At 37.8% G+C, this 20,788-nt stretch overlaps 1 protein-coding gene across 1 annotated transcript; it reads right to left on the bottom strand.

Annotated features, from left to right (window-relative positions):
* Window positions 1–1,224: 1,224 nt before the first annotated feature.
* On the bottom strand, window positions 1,225–19,604 carry LOC130584067 (desmoglein-4-like). Its single transcript, XM_057383824.1, has 15 exons — window positions 19,376–19,604; window positions 12,704–12,739; window positions 12,206–12,334; window positions 11,299–11,454; window positions 10,985–11,132; window positions 9,888–10,051; window positions 9,500–9,634; window positions 8,750–8,935; window positions 8,309–8,568; window positions 7,215–7,357; window positions 6,849–7,067; window positions 5,128–5,685; window positions 3,536–3,684; window positions 2,984–3,044; window positions 1,225–1,499 (listed from the first exon to the last, which is right to left on the bottom strand). The coding sequence occupies exons 1-15, from the start codon at window positions 19,421–19,423 to the stop codon at window positions 1,240–1,242; spliced, it is 2,652 nt and encodes an 883-aa protein (XP_057239807.1). The 5' UTR covers window positions 19,424–19,604; the 3' UTR covers window positions 1,225–1,239.
* Between the last annotated feature and the right edge of the window lie 1,184 nt (window positions 19,605–20,788).

Genomic DNA, 20,788 nt, shown 5'->3' on the forward strand with positions numbered 1-20,788 from the left:
AATAAATTTGTTAAAATACTACTCTGTTTTATGCTTATTTCTGCCAACACATAGCATCTCAAATTTGGTCTGWCATCAGTGGGTCTGATTGTGGTGCAAAAGGCAAACAGAGGCCCTCTTTGGGCAGCAGTGTCTGAACAAAGTGATAGGAAGAGGAGTGAAGCAGGGTGATGAGCGGAGCAATGCAGAGACCAGGATAGAGGAGATGGGATCGATGATTGTCCACAGGGGCATGTCTTGGTGAGTCCAGAAGTGAGTCTGGTTTTGAGCAAGAAGGTAATCACTGATTTGGGATGATGTCGGGGACCTTGGAGTGGTCATTGAAGAGACATCAGGCAGGAAAGAGGAGAATTTAAAGTGAGTCCAGAGTAATGTTGGAAAAAGCAGGAAAGGATGGAAGAGGAGGCCTGGGAGGGAGAGTCAGAGAGTTTGGGGATTGAGACAGTCAGTCCTGGAAGGTAGCAGGAGTAATCTGTGGAGCCCTATGGTCAGCCAACAATTAATACATTATGCCCCAGGCCAAGGCAGGAAGATTGCAGTCTGGGAGAAATCAATGCTCAGGATGTCAGGACTGCTCTGTTCTCTCATTCACTGAACCTTGTTTAGATTCTGAAATGTAGCAATCCTTGTATCTTAATTGGTATTTTGGTGACATGCAATTACAACATTTATGCCTTCCAGTTCACGCCTATGAAAAAAAATATGGCCCATGAAACCATTAATCATGTAAATTCCATACCATTTTTAAAATCCCACATATAAAGGTTAATTATGATGTTGCCAATTGAAAAACTGCGTATTGTTGTCATTGACAGTTCACAAGTCTTTTAGGGAGCAAAAATGGCGATACAAGTAAGGAAGAACATGAACTGAAGTTTAAAGTTCTTTGAGGGTTCAAGTCACTTCATTAAAAAGCTTTACAGGAAGTAGGAGTGAAAAATTTCACGAAGTTATTATATATTTTTACACTGAAAAGGGTGGAAAATACATAAATTTGGTGGTTACTTATGAAAGTGAAATAATTTATTGCCTCCTATCCATACATGCAGCCTTTTTACAAAAAGGCTGTTGAACAATCCATCTACTATGGCAGCAGCTCAAAGACAGTTCTGCTACTGGGGTTGTCACTTTTCCTACCAGTACAGTCACCTTTGCCCTCACACCAGTTTTAAGTCATGGAAGTTTTCATTTTGAGTAGCATTAATTTGGATTGCCACCAAGTACCCTGGGGAGGAGAGTCTAACAAAAAGTACACTCACAGCTGTAACTCAGAGAAGAGCAAATGATTACCTCAGAGAAATAGTTGTCTAGGAAGGCCATGTTCACGCCTCCTTCTCGATACTCTTTTATCGTTCCTCCAATCGACCCTTTTACTTCCCCTGTTCCAGAAATTCCTCCAGCTGTTCCGTAGCCAGTACCAGTGCCATAGCCAACCCCTGTAGTTTCTTCAGCACCAGAAGCTACTACTCCTCCTCCTCCATATGTGTTATTATATATGTCTGAAAACAGAAAAAAGTTATCCTTCCAGTGCTCTGTTAAACTTTGTGCACAATTTTTCAGTTGTTTTACAAATGCTATAATGACACTGTTGAGTTTCTAAAGGTGTTTTAGACCAATTTCAGTCACAGGTACATGCACAGGTATGAAACATTGAAACTGCAGTAGTAATTAAATGCCTATTAATGGGCATCTAAGACTTTGATTTTATTCCTGAGGCTAGGCAGCATGGACACATTAGAAAACACATTTTATTGTGTTTTAGAAAATCAATTATTTGCTTCTGTGATTGGCTGAAAAGACTTTTCTATCTGATATATATATATATGTGCTGTCATGGTGTTTGTGTTAGAAAATCAGGTAATGTTTATGGATGTTTTTGCAAACACATAAATGTATATTTATGATCATATTGGGGTTAAAATTATTTTTCCTTACACATTTAGAAAAGAAAGAGTTTTGTAAATTCTAGAAAAGAAAGAATTTTGTAATTCCTTTTGCATTTTCTAGGAGTGAGGTTCTTTGGGGAGAACAACAATGGATGAAAATAACCACAAGTTTATAATCCAAAATAAAAATAGTCTTTACAATCAGCATTAAAGTAATACAGGATTTTATCTTCTCCAGATTTTTTTTAATACATGATAATGAGGAAATAGTTGTCTTAATGATCAGCATGTATTATAATAAAAGAATTTTATAGAGTGGTCTTAACTGGTTACACTGGGAAACATAGGCTAAATTGTATATCATTTTCATTTTTATGAAATGAGAACATACGAGAACATTTTTGTATAATAAATATCCAGGAGAGAAATTGTCATGCAGAGTAACATTTCTTCCTGTCAGGAGCTGGTGAAAATGTATCTGTGCCAGCCTCCTTCCTTCCTATCCTGAAGTAAGGAATGGAGGAGAAAGAGAAAGTGGCACTGCACAACTTGATTTATTCTCTGTGATCGTTGAATTCCTGGAGGTGGCCTATCTCAGAAGCACAAATTTATTGTGCTATGTACCAGCTTGTCTAGCTAAGTACACAAATTGTCAGTAATTAACCAGCTACCTGACATCCTATCTTGTGGGAAGCAGAGATGAAACCGGGAAGAACTTTTATCTGAGTTATGAAAGCAAATTTCCTTATTCTGTCTCCAGACTGATTTCTGCTAGAACTGGTGTCTTGAAAAACCCTCCATTCGTAGTTGCACTGATGAAAAAAAAATTGCCTGGGATTTGACAGCCATGGCAGGTATTTTAAAGTAAGTGTAGCTTGCAGAAATTAATCTGCTCAAAAGTTCAAACACCGGACTTTTTATTCACATTGGAGGTCTTGCCAGCATTAATTTGACTATCTGCAGGTGTGAGATTGGAAGGGTTTGATTATAGCTGGGAAACTAAAGGACTCCATGAATCAGAAGGCATTGAAGCTCTGAAAGATAGTTTCATTACAGCACAACATAGAAGATTTAAGAAGATTTAGAGATCTGCTTACCAGAAGGTTCACCAAAATCACCTCCTGCAGCTGTTGTTGGGCCAAGAATATGTGAGACATCCTGGAAAACAACATTTTGACTCCTTGAATGATTACCTTGAAATTTCCATATGAAGACCAAGACTTTGTGAATTGTGTTAAGGAATTAGCAATCCAAAATATTAATGATAGTTAATAAATATCACTGTCTTCATTAACAAACAAAACATAACAAAAAAAGAGACTACAAGCTTTTCATTATCAACACAATAATCTGTAAAGATGATTTGTTGCATTTTTCTAAACTTGCAAAAAAGAAGCTTGCTAGTTAACATGTTTCATCTAAAAAAGTCGTGACACCAAACTTTTATGCCAAGCTAACTGACCACAGCTTAAAACACATAAACTCCATCAGTGAATGGTAATTAAGAATCACCTTTCATATCTGGCAATTGTTGACACTGCCAGACTTGTTTTAGATGACACAGTGCTACTGTCTATAGCAGTGAAAGTGAAACCTTCTCTAGCCAAATGCAGCCTTTTCTCTAAATATGACACATGGGATGTACTGACCCTGTCTTCAGGTTGTGCACCTTCTATTCCCCATGGATGAATTGCCCCTTCTGTGCATTCAGGTACAGGTTCAAATCCAGTTCCAACTCCACCTGCGGCGCCAGGTCCACAGCCACAACAGTCACTCATTGACATCAAAATTGGGATCACTTAACAGGAAGGAAACAGGAAACAAGGATTTAGGACATCTCTTCCTCACAGGAATAGCTGCTTTCCCCAGAGGGCAGGTGCTCGTGAACTTTTGAAAATATGTCTTTAAAATGTTTCTAACCAAGCAGCCTGTAAGTCTGGCTTTCAGAAGCATTAACTGCTTTAGGAGATGCATGTATTCTGAAATTCAGAATAATTTGTGCCTCTAGTCATAGCAGAGCAACACAGGGGTGGGGCTGTTACTCCAAATTTATGCTTATGCACCTGGGAACAGACTTTGATCTACCTCAGCTGAGCCAATATAAGTTGCATACATATGAAAATTAAACGAACAGAACAAGTCTTGCTATGTATAGCATTCAGTGCTATTCTTGCCTGATATATAAGCATAAATTGGTCTCTTCAAATATTGTAATTGAAAAGAAATACACTTTAGTAACAATAGACATATGCAAATCAGTGGAGAGATGGCCACCTGACTACAGTGATCTTTGGCTAAGGCTCCAGCTGCAATTTTCACATCAAGTATACATAATGCTTGATTTGAAAAAACAGTGGAGGCAACCCCCAAGCCCTAGTTTCACAAAATGTTTACATAGAGTGAGTCAGCTTTCCCAGAGTGCTGCATTAGACTTAGTTGTTTAAAGAACTCGGTGTTGGAAATTGCAGAATGTTGTCAAGGTCAGCATCAAAAACACATCTTATTTTAGAAAGGCAGTACAAGATTATTTCGTAGAATCATAGAATGGCTCGGGTTGGAAGGGATCTTAAAAACCATCTCATTCCAACTCCGCTGCTGTGGGCAGGGACACTTTCCACTGACCAGGTTGCTCAAAGCCCCATCCAGTCCAGCTTTGAACACTTCCAAAATTGGAACAATTCTCTGGGCAACGTGTGCCTCTGTCTCATCACCCTCACAGGAAAGAATTTCTTCCTAAACCTACTGCCTTTCAGTTTAAATCCATTGCTCCTTGTCCTGTCACTACATGCCCTTGTAAAAAGTCCCTCTCCAGCTCTCTTGCAGGCCCCCTTTAGGTACTGGAAGGCTGCTCTGAGGTTTCCTTTGGAGCCTTCTCCCAACAGTCCCAACYCYCTCAGCCTGTCTTCATAAGAGAGSTGCTCCAGCCCTATGATTACTGGAACATCAAAGGGAAATGAAAAGGGGAAAGGACAATACCATATACCAAGGGCTACCTTATACAGCATGACTAAGGACAGATTTAATCCAGACTACCAGGGGAGATCTCCAAAGGCAGAAAGACAGTCTGTCCTGTGAGACTAACCATCTGAGAACTACAGATTGAACAACCTTTGAGAGCTTCAGAATTTTGTGTTTGTATAAGGTTACTGACAAAGTAACCTTATTTTAGAAGAATTAGAAAAAAATACCATTTACATTACTTAAAAAAGTAATAAAACTGTTTTCTTAATTTTATACTTACGAACAAATATTAATCCACCGAGAAACATCAGGCCAATGGCAGCACCGCTAAGTGTGGTATTTGATTGGTAGTCTCTGCCGTAATTTTCTCCTCCAGTGTAACTATCATCAGTGGATGCAGTGTATCCTTCCTCACCTCCTTCATATCCATCTGTATAACTCTCCCATTCTGTGTGGGGCTGATAATCTCCATATCCCGCATCACCACCATCACCACCTTGCTGGCCTCCTCCATCTTCCCGGCCTCCTCCAGTACCCCCACCACCACCAGTTGTGCCACCACCAGTGCCACCACCAGTGGCACCACCAGTACCACCACCAGTGCCACCACCAGTGCCACCACCGGTGCCACCACCAGTGCCGCCACCACCACCACCACCACCGATGATAATTATTCTTGTGGCCCCACTGGTGCAGTAATTCCGACTGTCACACTGGCAAGCCTGCACAGGAATTATGTGTGGTCTAGCGCAGCGTCGGCCTTGGCTATCTCTTACAACCACATGGATCCTGTAAAGGTAAAAGTCTATGTTCTGGCCCACTAGCTCTGCAGAGGAACCTTGGAGTGAAAAGAAAAGGAGAAAAATATTTAGATGAAGGTATTGACTATAAGTGCTCTACAAATCTACGACTCTTGTGTGTTATGTTCAAAAAACAGGATGAAACGAAGTCTTCCTTTTCTAAGCACCCCAATTACTTATGCATCTACAGGACTTATTCAAAGCTGAAAAATATAATATTCRCMTCTGCTTGTTTTTTTTTTYTTGGAAAACATGAGCCAAATCAGTCTAGTTATCACTTTTAAACTTGGGAAATACCAAAGGGCAGATGCAATTTTTTATTTATGCTGCTGCTTTTCCTGATTTTTATTCACACAATGGTAAGCATAAAAATTGAAAGTTTTATGTGTTTCTTTTTCATCTCACAAAGAATTGATGTATGTTTTTCAAAAAGTTTTCAGTAGATTTAAAATACTTTAAATTACATATTTGCAACTGTTTAGGACAGGTAGGAGACTCAAAAATAGTTTCAATTTTGATATTTGTCATTTAATATAGTCTTCTATGCATACAGTAAGTTACGCAAATTCTGTCATTTTGTAATGTATGAGATTTGATTAGTGCATTAGCTTGTTATGTCCTATTGAGGGAAACTGGCAAGGTTTCAATGGACATTGACTAAAACAGTTTCCTTTAAAATGCAAGTAGTATGACTGGTACAATGCATTGCAAAAGTTATAATCTTAATTTGCCATTTTCATATGCCTCTCATAAAAGTAAAGCTCTGCTAACTATAACTTTATACTCTAATAATAAAATTTTAGAGTTTTTTCATGTGCTTAGTATATTTTGATAATATAGAAATGAAAAAGTATAAATTACTCCTTTTGATTKACCTCATTATGTTTAGACCAGTAAAGSTTCTTTTTATAGCCATACTCRAAGTRAGTTTTGCTGCTCTATTTTTATCASTAAATTTTCACTTTCCTTTAAAAGGTAACACATGTAATAATTCTGATCCTAGTTATAATATGATTTTACATACATCCATATGTATACATGCATATATTCAAATTTGGAGCAACTTCTTACATTAATATTTAACTGAGATTTGAATAGATTCTAAAAAGTGTTTTTTTGGTAATAAAATATCATCCTAATCAGTTGTCTCAGATAAGAGCTGACTACAATTTATTCTTTTGTAAAATGTTGGTTAATTTACCATTTATTCGTCTGATAATCCATGTAGTCTGAGGTTCACCATGTATGCTGAATGTAAAGGGGGTAGCATATAGATCACCATCCCTGGGCTTTGCTGAGATAATCACTGATGGGGAATGCATACATACTTTCCTCATTTCAGTATTAATAGTTGGGCAATTGGTATTGACGTCATCTATTGAAAGCACAATGGTGCCAGTAGCAGTATATCGAGGAGACCCTGTAAAAAGAAGATATTTATGGTCAGGAGGAAATATTGATACTATAAATAATGCAGTTAGGATTGGAAAATTAGAAACAGAAAAAAAAATGAGAGAAATCTGGAACAAAAAGAGTTTATTTTAGAAAACTTCATCTCCTTTCTTACCTCTGGTGATAGCCAGAACCTCTGCTTGGTACTGCCCATTGACTATGTAGACTGAATCCCGGCTAATGACCTTGTTCAGGGTGATTTCACCAGTGTTTTGATTGATTCTGAACCAGGCAGCTGGATCACGTCCTATGCTATATCTGTGTTGGGTGAAGTAAAATTACTCAGCATTATGTTATGAATATATTTATTAATTATTTATTTTACAGATAAAATTTGGCACTTTGGAACATTTTTCTTTAGGCTCTGCTAGGTCCTATTGYATTTCACTCAGTTCAAGCAAAATCYRTGYAGACTCCAAAAGATGTAGTCCAGAAAAGTAATTAGGAATAAAGCAAATGTGTAGAAGCCTATATTTTGAACTATAGAAAATTATATTTTGAAAGTAGCATCATAATCTAAAAGTAAAAATTTTTTGGATCTTGTAAACCTTTACTAGTACCCTTGTTGATCCTGTAAACCTTTTCTAGAATCCTTGTTGATGACAGTGGTTAAATCCACAACTCTTCCTACAGCATTCTACAGTTTTATTTGCTAACACATTTCTCTATTTTATGAACTTCTAAAAGATATTTTTAAATAGGCTATATTTTTTTTTCTACATACACTGAAAAGCAAATTATGGTCCCAGTTATTATCGTTAATTTAAAGAAAAATAAGTGTAAATATTTTTTTTCTATAGAATTAGCTGGTAGTGACCTCTTCTATTCTGAGTGGATAATATGACCATTACTGGGATTTTGTGCCTGTTTTTTAAAGATGCTAACAACTTCTCTATTTGTAGCAAACTTTTCAAGAAAAAGTATTCTTAGACTGAGTTAGAAAAAGAACCCTTATTCTAATCTATCCAATTTACAGACTGTTAGAAAAATGATATTTTCTGTGTGTTTTGCATAAAGTTAATTAAAGTAGGTGAGGAAAGAAAAGCAGCTACAGCATAAAAATGGGCTGGAGAATATACTATTGCCATTTTTCTATTGCTAATCAATAAACGTTTTTTTCTAAGGCATCCTTTAAAATACCTATTCCTCATCCCACTGAAATCTCAAAAGAATTATTCCATTCAGGGAGTTAAGCAGAGCAGAGCTTACACAACGTTTGATGCGATAGCTCTGGTGTCCTCATCCATGGCTGTGTAGGTTCCTATAACATAATTCGCTTTTGCGCCATGTGCCAGGTTAAACACAACTGAAGATGGGTGAAATCTTGGTGGTTCAATCAAATTTTTTACTTCTATTGTGAGGGGTGTTCCAAATATTTGATAGTCCTGTGCGACAGAGTGGTGGAAGGCAGCTACATTCCTGACACCAATCATCAGTGAGTGACTTCGAAGCTGTTCATAATCCAGTTCCTAAAAGGTAAACCACAGAGAACTAGATAATAAAAAAAAGCTCCTTTAATTTTATTTAAATATTTTTTTTACTTTAAATAGTTGAGTGACAGTGTTTTTACTGCCTGTTTAATTCTGTTCACAATTAATTAAAATTTTAGGATGATTATTTTAAGAGCTGAATCACAATATTTATCCATACCTTAATTACTCTAAGGATTCCTTGATTTGTAGCTCGATCTGTAACAATTTCAAAACAGTTATCTTCATTACCGGATATAAAGAAAAACTCTGCTAACCAGTTGTCTGTAAACTCTTCATCAGCATCCAGAGCTTGTATTCGTAGCAGTTCTGAACTGAGAGAATTTTCTGAAATACTTGCTGAAAACTGGAATGACAGATAAATACCTATTAGCAAACATTAGATATATATAATGTGGGGAAAACACAGCTGTCTGCAGAGATGCTTTTGAAGGGTGTTTTGAACATAGTCGAGAACAATTTAATAAAAAAATATGCTTTCTGCTTAAACTGTGATTGTGGTTGCAGAGCTGAAAAGCTGTATCATCTCAAGAGTTTGCAGAGGATCTTAGAGGAAAAGGATTTGTGCTTTCTATGAGAAATAATCTTCCAAAGATTGGGTTAATCTAGATAATGTGGCTGTACTGTAGGAGTCTGGACACCTGAATGACTGGGTTTTTCTGAATGAGAGAAGCCAGTCCTGACAGTGTCATGATTGGCTTTTCTGGGAAAAAAAATTAAAAATCTATGTGTATGTTATCAGAACTGGGGCACAAGCAACAGATTGTATTTTGAGCACGCTTCCAGGGAACAACCCTGTTAACCCAGCGGATCATGGAAATGTAAAAGTTCTCTGTGGGTTAGTAAGGGCTCTGTTATCAATGGGACTTTTAAACAGTGTTTTAAAACAGTTTTGATATTGGAAACTTACAGAGCTTTGAGCAAGAGTTGGAAAGTTGTCATTAACATCAATGACTTTCACATTACAGCTACAAAGGGATGATATTCCATCTGCAGCCCCATCCCGGTCTGATGCTTTCACAACAAGAGTGTAGCTGCTATGTTGCTGTCACAAAAAGAGAAATAAATATATTAGAAGACCATCTGTGCATCTGATAAACAACTCATATCTTACTACTGTTTCCTAGTGCAGGAATTTGACTTAGATGTTTTATTGTAATACATCAAAAACATGCATTTCTCCATTAATTTTTGTAAAAAACCACATGTCCTCTCTCTTCTGTTTCTTTTTTTCTCACTCTCATAACACATATACACYACAGCATCATGTTATTTCATTTTGGAAGTGGAAATGTTACCTCTCTGTCAAGGTAATTTGCAAGATGGAGCTCTCCAGTGTATTTATTCATAATGAACATGGGTGGACCAGCAGGTTCCTGACTCTCTATTTTGAAGGCAATCTTAGAATTCAAGTGGTTAGGTTCATCTGCATCTGTTGCAATGATTTTCATCACCAGCGTGTCTAAAAATAAAATATAATAACAATCAAACAAACAAAAAAAMCAAAACAAACCAGAACCCCCCCAAAACCCAGAAAATCTCTTGAGTTCCTGCAAACAACTCATGAAGACAATGTTGAAGCTTGGTGTGTGAAAATGGTAGAGGGCTATCTGTTCCTTGACATTTGCAAAGAAACCCAAAATTTTAGTTTTCTGTTACTGATTCTGACAATTTTAATGATTTTAAATGAGTTAAAAATCAAAGTCAGAAAGAATAATGAATATTTTCACTCAACTTCTTTAAATCACCATAGAGAATATGCAAATACAATAAATATTATAGACACTACTGTAAGAAATATAGCCACAGCTTTAAATGAGGATTTMTAGAAAGAAGAAAGTGAGTGTTAAGCACCATTGCCTTAATGCTATTTACATGTGAAATGCTGATTGCTGTACTTTCAGTAAAGAGCCATTTTAATGGTTGAAGTATGGAATTATTTAGTAATATTCTCTTGCAATTGCAAATAAACAGGCTACAASTACAAATATTTGAAAGAGAAAAATGGGAGAAAATATGTTTTATGTACCCTCAAAGAAAAGAAGTAAAAATTTAATAATATTTTTATTCCAATGAGAAGGAATGAAATTATTTTCTTTACATTTTCACATCTGAAAGAATTTGCATGATGGYATGGTTAGAAACTGGAACATTCAGCACTCATGTGGGAGGAAAGGGAGAAGGAAGCATTGCTGTTTAATTTATAGCAATTAACTCAGGCCCTGGCTCAAATAGTACTTGGAAAAGCATCTGCTGCTCCCTGCTCTGCAGTAGCCCTGACCAATGTATGTCATTGCCTGAAAAAAAAAAGCAGAATGAACACCCCAGGTTTTTATTAACTGTATTCTTTGAGCTTCAGAAACAATACTGTAAAAGGCACAGCGCAGTTACTTACTGTCCATGCTGCTCTCTTCAACAGATCCTGTAAATACAGTTTGAGCAAATACAGGAGGGTTGTCATTTATGTCCAGAACTCTGACTCGAAGTTCAAGAGGTGGYTCCAAATCTATACCCGTCACTGAGTGTTTAGCAAAGCAACGTATCTAAACRAAGAGATTTACTTATTTTAAAACCAAAAGATAAGGGAGCAARGTAGCAATCTGAAACAAACGAATTTGTTGTGTAGTGCTCTCTCTGCCCCACCCTGCATCCACCCATTTACATTTTTTTATCATTTATAAAGGTAAAAAGAAAAAGGAGAGTACTTACTACAAATACTGGTGTCACTTCCCTATCCACTATTGATGTGATATTAATTTCTCCTGTTCTTGGGTTAACAACAAATATTCCATAGGGTGCACGATCAATTCCAACTCCAGAGATGCTGTATGTGATTGGATTGTTTTCTTCACAGTCTGATCGGATCTACAGTAACAGATAACAATAATTTATGCCAGTTTACTGAGAACACCTGCAGGTTTTTTTTTTCCTATTCTTAGGTCTTGTAAAATATTCTATGTAACTTCAATTTCTCAACCACTTATTACAAGGTTCAGCTGACAGGATCAATGGAAGACTCTTCTACAAAGCCATCAACCTAGAGATTCCTGTCCCCTTGAGGGCTGGATAGGCTTCCTATTTTTCTGAAATCTCTCAGGAAAGTGGAGAGAGAAACCTCCAAGGGACAAGGGAGAGAACAAGGGACAAGGGAGAGAAACCACACTGTGGCTGGAGCTCAGTAAGGGCATGGTAAGAGCACAGGAAGATATTTGCTTTTCTGTTTCCCGCAAAAGTCATGCACTATCCTCAAACTTCTCTCAGGAGTTTCTAGGTATGAGAGAGAGTGAGAGAGAGAGAGAGAGAGAGAGAGAGAGAGAGAGAGAGAGGGAAGAAAAATGTCATGATCAAGCAAAGAACAAAGACATAGGTTGGAGCTGTCTGGGAAGTAGACTCATGTCAATGCTCTAGGAAGCTTCTGGTGATTCCTCAGCAGCCACATGGCTTCACCTTGTGAGGCTGTCTCAGCAGAGCTGGGAATGTTGCAACATCTTTCTTTTACTCTGCATACCTAKCTTTGGCTACTCTAAGCATATAAATTTTTAAATCTCTGCTTTTTTCAGCCTGTCTTTGGAAAAACTTCCTTGTCAGTGAATACTTGTGTTTTCTTTCTACTTACCCTGGCAATTGGATTCCTCTTGGAATTATCTTCTCCTTCCCTACATGCTGCAGCAAATTTGATCCATTCACGTTTTTGTCTTCTAAAGGTTTTCCATCTTGCCATTCCATTTTCATCCCATTCTTTTACCTTTGACAGAGAGTTCCAGTATCATGACCCCAATCCATTTAAAATTAATACAGACCATTATARTTTCCAACAATAAGGAGAATGAAGMATTTTKCRGACCATGTGCTTTTTTACATGACTGTGAGTCCCARACTCTGTGACTGGATATGTTTATTTTAAAATTATTCATTTGTATGAGATACTCATTTAGGCTTATGTGGATTTCTCTTAAGAGGGTGAGCAGGTAATTACCTGCAGCTGCTTAATATTTAAATACGTTTTTCAATCTTCAGGTTCAGAAATRTCTTAGTACAGCATCTTCAAAGTGATTTTTTCATTTGTTACATTTCATTTGATCAGAAAAACAGTTTCTAAAGAAATATATATTACCTCTACATGAAATCCTGTGCTGAAATCCAAGAGTACCTGCAAGAACAATAAAAAGATTGGCATRTAAAAATGAAAGGCAAAATGCTGCAAGCGAAACCCAATGGCAAGATGTTGTTATACTGCAGGCCAGGAGCTGTACTTTCTCTCAAGCCTATTGCAATAGCTTGTCCTAAACAGTTGCTAAAATATTTCACATGTGACTTTGTGCAATTATTTTTTTTTCTATATCCTTGAATTCCTTGACAGTTAAAACTTTCAAAACCCATTCTGTCTTTCAAGCCAGAACTTTCAGTTTGAATGCCAGAGCAGAGCAATTTTCAAGCTACWCCTTCATCAAGATACAGCTTTCACACAGATTTTTGACACCTCATGTAAAGAGAGAAGTAGTTGCAACAGTTGTTACCAAACTGTCTGGGAAACAAGAGAATATTTATCCTAAATAATTTATTCTTTTTTAATTTTTTTTTCTTATTTACAAAGTCCACAATCAACCTGGAGTACTTAACAGTATAATTTAACCAAAAAGAATGAAAATGTTTTCTTGAAACTTCCCAGTGAGATTGAAGAGATTCAATAACAGATGGAAACCCACCTGCAGTTTTCAGGCAGATTTCCCTGGAGTGCATTAGGTTTTGATTTGAGACCTAACTATGCARCTAGTCTTGAGTAAATAAWGGTGGCAGTATCAGATGCAGTATGYAGTTACTTCAAAATTAAAATTTAAATGAGAGGAGCCTCAATCTCTTGATTAGCACAATTTAAAAGAAGGCACAGCTTAATTAATTTTATCCCTGAATAAGGTGTGAAAATGAAGTTCACTTGGTGAATGTACCTCTTCATAGCCTCTCTTTTGGGTTTARGATCTGCTTCTGCTCTCTTCAGACAATAAAGGGTGAAGAGTATGGGATTTGCAAGACTGGATGCTTGTCTCATTCATCATTGGAAGAAACAAAATATCCAGGTGACTGAAAAATTATTTCAGAGTTTCTCTTTTCCCAACAAATGTTAACAGCTGCAGCTATGAGTTTTTCTCTTCCTTATCATTTCCCATAGCTTTTTGTTTTGTTTTGGTTTGTTATTTTTTTTGTCTGACTTTTTTTTTTTTCTGTGGAGTTTTATGTCAGTTATACTCGGATAAAATCTGTGACAATCTTTTATGCTATCATTACATCATGGGACTTTCCTCACTTCAAATTTATTGCATTGTACTGGCAAGGCTGGAACACAGACAGAATTTTTTCCACTTACTTCATGTTAAGACAACTTCTTATATGCAACAGACTAATGAACAGCAACTTCACCCGTCTTCATCTCTCTTTTCCCCATTTACCTTTATGGTGCAAGAATTCACCATCTGTCATTCACAAAACAATGTTTCCAATGATTGGTTTTGCCCAAAACATTCCCTGACACCTTTTCCTGCAATRGCTGCACTAATCTACTTCTGAATGRAGGAGTTTAGACTGTGGATTTGCCTATTTGATGTGCAGATAGCTTGAAATTTATTGGGCTATTCACRGAGAAAGGATTTTTTGTTTGTTTGTTTGAGCAAGGTATTGACATAAATGGTTAAAAAAAGTACTCTGCAGAAAAACCACTATAATATGTTCACATTGTGCTAAAAGCATCAATACATATTTTAATTGATGTTGAGTTTATGACTATTTAAGATTTCAGCTTCAGAATAGGTTTCAAATTCATGTGCAACCGTTCCTCATCTCAGAGAAGGGACAATATCAAACTCTGTGTGAACAGCAGGGATTGTTCACCCCAGTGGAAGCTCAGGTCTGTCCTTTTATAGTCCCCCTTGGAATCTGGGGGAACATGGAAGAGTCAAAGGGGCAGATTACACCCTCACGAGAGAGCCTGAGTGATGAGGTGCACCAGAAATAACACTAATTGAACGTCTCTTATCAGTCTATCCCACAGGCAGAGCACAATGAGATCCTCTCCACCCTTAGGCTGAAATCCCTTCTGGCATGCAAACAATTGTCTCGACCCAGCAAAGTATGGGTGCCCACGTCCCAGTGCAGTGTCAGTGAATCTTGTCTGCTGTCTGCATCCTATCGTGTTACCTAACAGTGAGACTAACACCCCACACCCAGCCACATCACTCTCATACTCCGAAAAACTCTTTCCAGTTTTTTCTGAAATAAGAATTATGCCTGTAAAGAATTCTATTACTTAAGGACATGAAATAAGCCTTTTGATTACAGCCTGTAAGGAGTTCTGTTTTCAAGCAGTGAAAAAATACATATTTTACGCTGGAGTATAATCCTTTCTTTCTGAGCACCAATAAGGGGAACATGAGGAATTTGTCCATTGGTGATGCTGGGGATTGTAAATTTAGGCCCTGTATTTCCACACTTGTCCTGTGATAGCTAAGGAAAACTCCAGTCTGCTACTTGTTCCTAATGGAAGGTGTTGAATTCAGAGTCCTTAGTACAGTTTGTGTTATYATTTGAAAAGTCTGATCTGATGAACTTGATGTCTGTGTGTGGTATGACTCTCAGTTCTGGCTGTGGTGTAGGAAGGAGGGCAGGCAGACATCAGACAAAAATRTCTAGTTCATGAGATAAACCCAAGCAATTCTGAAATGACATTTATCCAACTTGACCAGGGATAGAGGCTCCTCTGCCTCCCCAACTAATGTCTTCCTGCTCTCCACTGTCACCAGCAGTTAGAAGACTTCCCCTAACCTAATTGTCTATTTCTAACATAGATCTGAGATGCAAACCTTTTTTTTCTAGTGCCATTATCAGCAGATAAGTTCTGTCTCCTATCAGCTAATTGCCAGCATACTTCTATGTAGTCAAAAAAATTCCCTTCTAAACCAGTATCTAAGCACAGTACTTTCCATAGGCTCAGAAATAAACAGTAATTAAAGCAATCAGAGCCACTGGAATGTGTGGGATGCATCCTGAGGACCTTGGGGTAGGCAAGGTGGTCAGAATGATGCCAAGATTTGCTGTCCTGTTAGATTCTGAGAGACTGTAAAAGAGGAAGCTGCAGAGAAGCTAGGGGCTGGTTGCACAAGCTGTTTCTGTTTTGGGTTGGGAGATGGGCAGGCAGGAAACATGTTCATGGTTTTTGTCATTTGCACAGGGTCTGTCTCAAAGCTTGTCACACACCTGGGCCCTGTGTCCAAAAYGACACCTTAGAATCACACTGGAGTTACTCCAGATTTATTCTGATGTAATTGGGAACAGAATTAGGCCCATAGGATGTGTATGGTCCTTTGCACCTTCAAAGCAATTTACAAACAAGAATTAACTAATCATTAATTGAGTACCAAGCAATATCAAACGTAATTAYGGAATCCTCCCTCCTCCACCTACTCAAATCTAAATGACTGAACACGCCTTTAACATCTTCCCAGCATTATTCATATGGGATCTGCTTCTCTCTCTTTGAAGTCAACAGTGGAATTGTTGTTGGCCTGGAAGGGAGGAGTGCTGAGAACTCACACATATTGTGTTAGTCACCAGGCTGCTGTGGTAGCTCTGGTACTGTCAGCATTTTGGGACTTTTACGTCTTTCTTACTCATCCAAAGCCCTGACTAGAAAAGGGTTGCAATAATGAACCCTTCCCATTATTCATTCTGCATCTCTTTAAAAAATGATACATCAGTGCCTATGAAATAATGAGAAGCAGAGTTCAAACATAAGACAAACCCTCATATTTGAAAAATATATMATTTGATCACTTTTTAATTTAAACATATTGTTTTCTTTTTTTCTGTGCTTTACCTTTTCATATGTAACTAATGAATATACTGCTTCAAATTTTAAGGGGAAGACTTTCGGGAATATTTTTCTGGCATTTTGTTTTCTTTTTTCATAGGAGGTCAGGTGTTTCCTGTGTTAGCAATATTTTGAATTGCACCCAGGATGGAGAATCCATTACTGTTTCMATAATTGTGACAGGAATAATTCAGGAATTATGACAATGCTCATGTMAGGCTGAAGAATCTATTCTGACTTTCTATTTATCTTAAAACAAGTTTTTTTCAAAGAACAGACCACTTTGGGGAAGTTTCCACTGAGATTTTTTCTGTTCTGCTATTGTATCTTCTATTGCATGCAGCAATACGGCCACTGAACTTAACCATTAGAAAAATGAACAGAAAAGTAATTTCAATATTGGGTGCATGCCATTATCATTAAAATTCGAGTTTTCCAATTAGTCATGCTAAGTGACCTTAATAAAGCTCCTCCATAAAACCTGAATTCTGATATGACTGAGTGCTCTGTCAAATGCATGTTTGCTTAACGGCCATTTTACTTAGGAATGTAAAACTGCAGGCTTAAGTACCTGATCTCAGGTGATAACTCCTGGATGTGGAATTGCTTTAGTTTCTACTTCTACAACAAAATTATTTGRCAGAAGAACCTGCAGGTTCCTGATTCAATCCTGGCAGATGTTTCATATGAATATACAAGAAGAGGATTTAGCTCCTGACTGTTTTTACATGCAACCAAGCTATGAGTAGGATATGTAACCGGAGCCTAAAAACTGCATGGGGAAAAAATGAGCATAGATAACACATGGGAAAATGTTGCCAGACAAAAGTGCATAAGAAATGTGGTGAATTTAAAATTATTGGCTGTCACATGATAGCTGGCAGGAGAAGAGTCATACCTGATCAAACAGGTTATTTCCATAAAACGTGTCTGTGCTAGTATCACAAACAGAACTCCCTTACTCATGAGAATAATGCCTTTGAAGTCACATGAGCAAGGGTTGCAGAATCAGTCCCACCAATGGTGAAATCCGTAAATAAAATTATTTTTTGAGGGCTGTTAAATTTCCTTTTTTTTTGAAAATGCAGTAATGTACTAAAATATGTATAAGTCCATGGTAATTTTATTTGATGCTGCTTATTAACAATATACTAACTAGACACACCATTCAGACAGGTGATTTTCATGAAAGATTAGCCAAGCTGAAAGCCAAAATTCTTCCTCAGAATACACTAGAACTGGATACATAAATGGATAATTGATTTGACCTCTACAGTTTGTCTGCCACCTTTTCATAAAGTGCTGAAAGACGCTGTTAAGCCACWTGGGCCATCATGAATAGTGCTGGGTAGAAGAACACATAACAAATGTTTCCTCTGAGTAGCAAAAGTTCAAACATTTGATAGTCATCAAAACACAACGACATTTTTCACAATTGCTCTTTTTTTCTGACCCAACACCTACCCTCTGTTATTTGCAATTGTAATAATAACAATAATAATAATAATAATAATAATAATATGCTCAAAGAAAGAAAATGGCTCCAGAGTTGCTGGGAGAAGTAAAGCAGTAAAATCTCTTTTGAATGAATGGATCTTAGACAAAATGCAGTGAAGCTTTTTGAACTTCGACACACTGGGAATATGCATCAGCAGGTAATTGAGTGAAATGAATAGTCACCAGGGCTACATGAAAATCCAGAAGTGTGAGTGTGATGTGCAACAGGCCAGTCTCAGACACCTCTGTGCTGCCTTAAACAAGCAGAAACTTATCCGAGCCATAACTTRCTTTTGCCAAGTTTTGCCCTTGTTTGCTTGGCAGCTGCTCTGTGTTAATTTGTTCTACTTTTCTGATTGCAGAGCTGTCACTTAAAATTAATGGATTATATTTTCAAAATGGTTTTAGAATTTCTTMTTGTATAACACAAACTTTTTCTTGGATTATAATATTTCTATAGGAGTCAGTAATGAAAGTCAACAAATACTTATGCTTACTAATACACTGTGTAAAATGCAAAACTGAGTAAAAACCACAGTACATAACTATAGCAGAAATCCCACTCTTCTCAATCTTCAGGGCCTTAAACCTCTACCTAATTTCAGAAGGTCATCACAGATGAATAAAATTAATCCACACAAAAATCAGATTGCAGGAGCAGTAAGGCATCCATAGCCCTTTTAAGTCCCTTCTGGGTAATTTCCATGCTTTGATGAACACACTGAACAACTATGCCATTTGACCATAGCCACAACTTTCCTTTTACAGTGAGAAAAACAAACCCAAAGATCAACACTTTCATCATGCATTCACTTGCTCCAGCACATGGCGGCTCAGACACTAATGCACTACATCACAGGAATCCTTTGCAACGTGAAATAATAGGCCAAGTCTTGATGTTTCCTCAACTGAAACCTTCAGTAAATTTTGTCATTTTTTTCCCCTTGAATATAGCTGTAGGACTTTGTCAGCTCTGAAGCAATCTTGCTAATCAGTTTAGAAAAAAGACATTTGAATATTTTAGAAAAATATTTTTCCTCAACTGATAAAAAAGACTGAACCAAATTACGTTCAATCGTTGCATTTTTATAATAATAARCATTTTATTAATATCTGTGACCCCTTAAATACTAGCCACAGAAAATATTTTCCTCAAAAGTCATGCAGTAAATATAGAAAGTCACATCTTGAACAATAACAGGTTGCAGAAAGTCTAAAAAGAAACATTTGTCAGTGTTTTATGAAAAGCTAATTTAATTCTATAGAATGTTTGCAAATGCTGTTTAAAAGGAGCAGAGCTTTGGTTTTTATGGCAAATTCCACAAGACATTTTTGGGAAGYAGTTTCACTGTCAAATGTAATGGTCTGCTGAGAAAGACGAAACTGGCGTAGGCACAGAGTTTACAAATACTGTTTTAAAATCGGACTTACCAACAAAAGGAACAGAAAAGCAGCCGTTCGGTGAGGGAGCCAATCCATGGCATCTGCCTTCTCAGAAACAAGTCCAACTGAGTTCTGGTTACAAGCCTGTTCCTGTCCCCCTCCCCCCCCCAGCTCTGGTGACTTTTTAAAAAGGCACTCGGTATATGTCCTTATACTCAGCCCTTCAAGGTGTCTCTGCCTCCCTCTGAGGGAAGAACTGAAGATGCTGTATAACAGAGTGTCTTTCCCCACCCCAAAATCCTGGGCTGGTCTCACCTKAAACGCTTGACAACATCATTATTGCTCGCAGGTAAAAGCTAAGAGACACACCTTAATTCTTATTGCACTGAAACCCTTTGTTGGAWACGAAAAGGTACGATTTAAAAACAGAAGGCAAGCTTTGCTAAGAAGATACCGAGTGATTTATAAATTACTCACAACATAAAGAATCATTAAAATGGTAACTTATCATTGCTTCGAATGCAACTTCTAGTTTTCTCTTTGCACCCAGTATAATAGAAGATTATTATTAATGAATATTACCATAAAGAATATGGACTCTGAGAAATTATTCGTTTAAATTAAAAGCCCATTTGTTTACTTCCAAGCACAAGGAAGTCAGTTCTATGCACGTTGTTCATAGAAGTGAAGCACACACAGAAAAATGGGGCTGTTGGTAAAGAGTTAACATATTAATTTTGGGGAAAAAGTACTTTATTCATGAGGCTACAAGAATATCTGAAGCAAAGGAAGAAGTCTTTCTGCTTTCGCCAGCTGCAAAGCCTCCTCATGCCATACCTTTCCCTYCCAATGGGTTGTGCTCTCGCTGACACAGTGGAGAGGGAGAGTGCCAGAGAAACTGGAGAGCTGCTCAAAACAACAGGTAGAGGAGRAGAGAGAGGATGTGCTGCACAGCTCTCTTCTGGCTTCATTTTGGATGCCAGGAGCACAGTGGTGTATGGGGTGAAGAAATTAAAGAGGACTCCCCACTTTCCCCTCTGTTCTGCAGCACAGATGCCATAAGTGCCTCCTTGCGTCTTTGGGACCCCTGAACCACCCCTTAATGGGCAAAAAAATGTTAGAGGGACCTTCTGCTCTGCTCTGAACCTGGGAGGGGGGTGCACATTTCACCCCAAAAGTGCAAGACCACTGGTGTGTTCCTGAGCCCCCCATGGTGCTCAGCACCTCCCAGGGCTGGGCTTGAGCTGGGAAAAGAGGGCTCAGCACCTCTGGGACTGCTCAKCCCCTGCCAGGGTGAGGTCCCATGCTCCTGCTGGGTAAGCAGCTTTGCAGCACRACGCGTCTCCATGCCACTTAGCACGGGCACTTTGCTGTCTTGCAACTGGCTGGAGCTGCCAAAGCCAGTCGTGCATGTCCCCATTGTCACTCAGGTCTTGGTACCGTGCTCAACGTGCCCAGCAG

This window comes from Malurus melanocephalus, unplaced genomic scaffold (genome assembly GCF_030028575.1).
Source record: "Malurus melanocephalus ecotype Western Australia unplaced genomic scaffold, MMel_1.1 scaffold_663, whole genome shotgun sequence".
NCBI classification, from domain to species: domain Eukaryota; kingdom Metazoa; phylum Chordata; class Aves; order Passeriformes; family Maluridae; genus Malurus; species Malurus melanocephalus.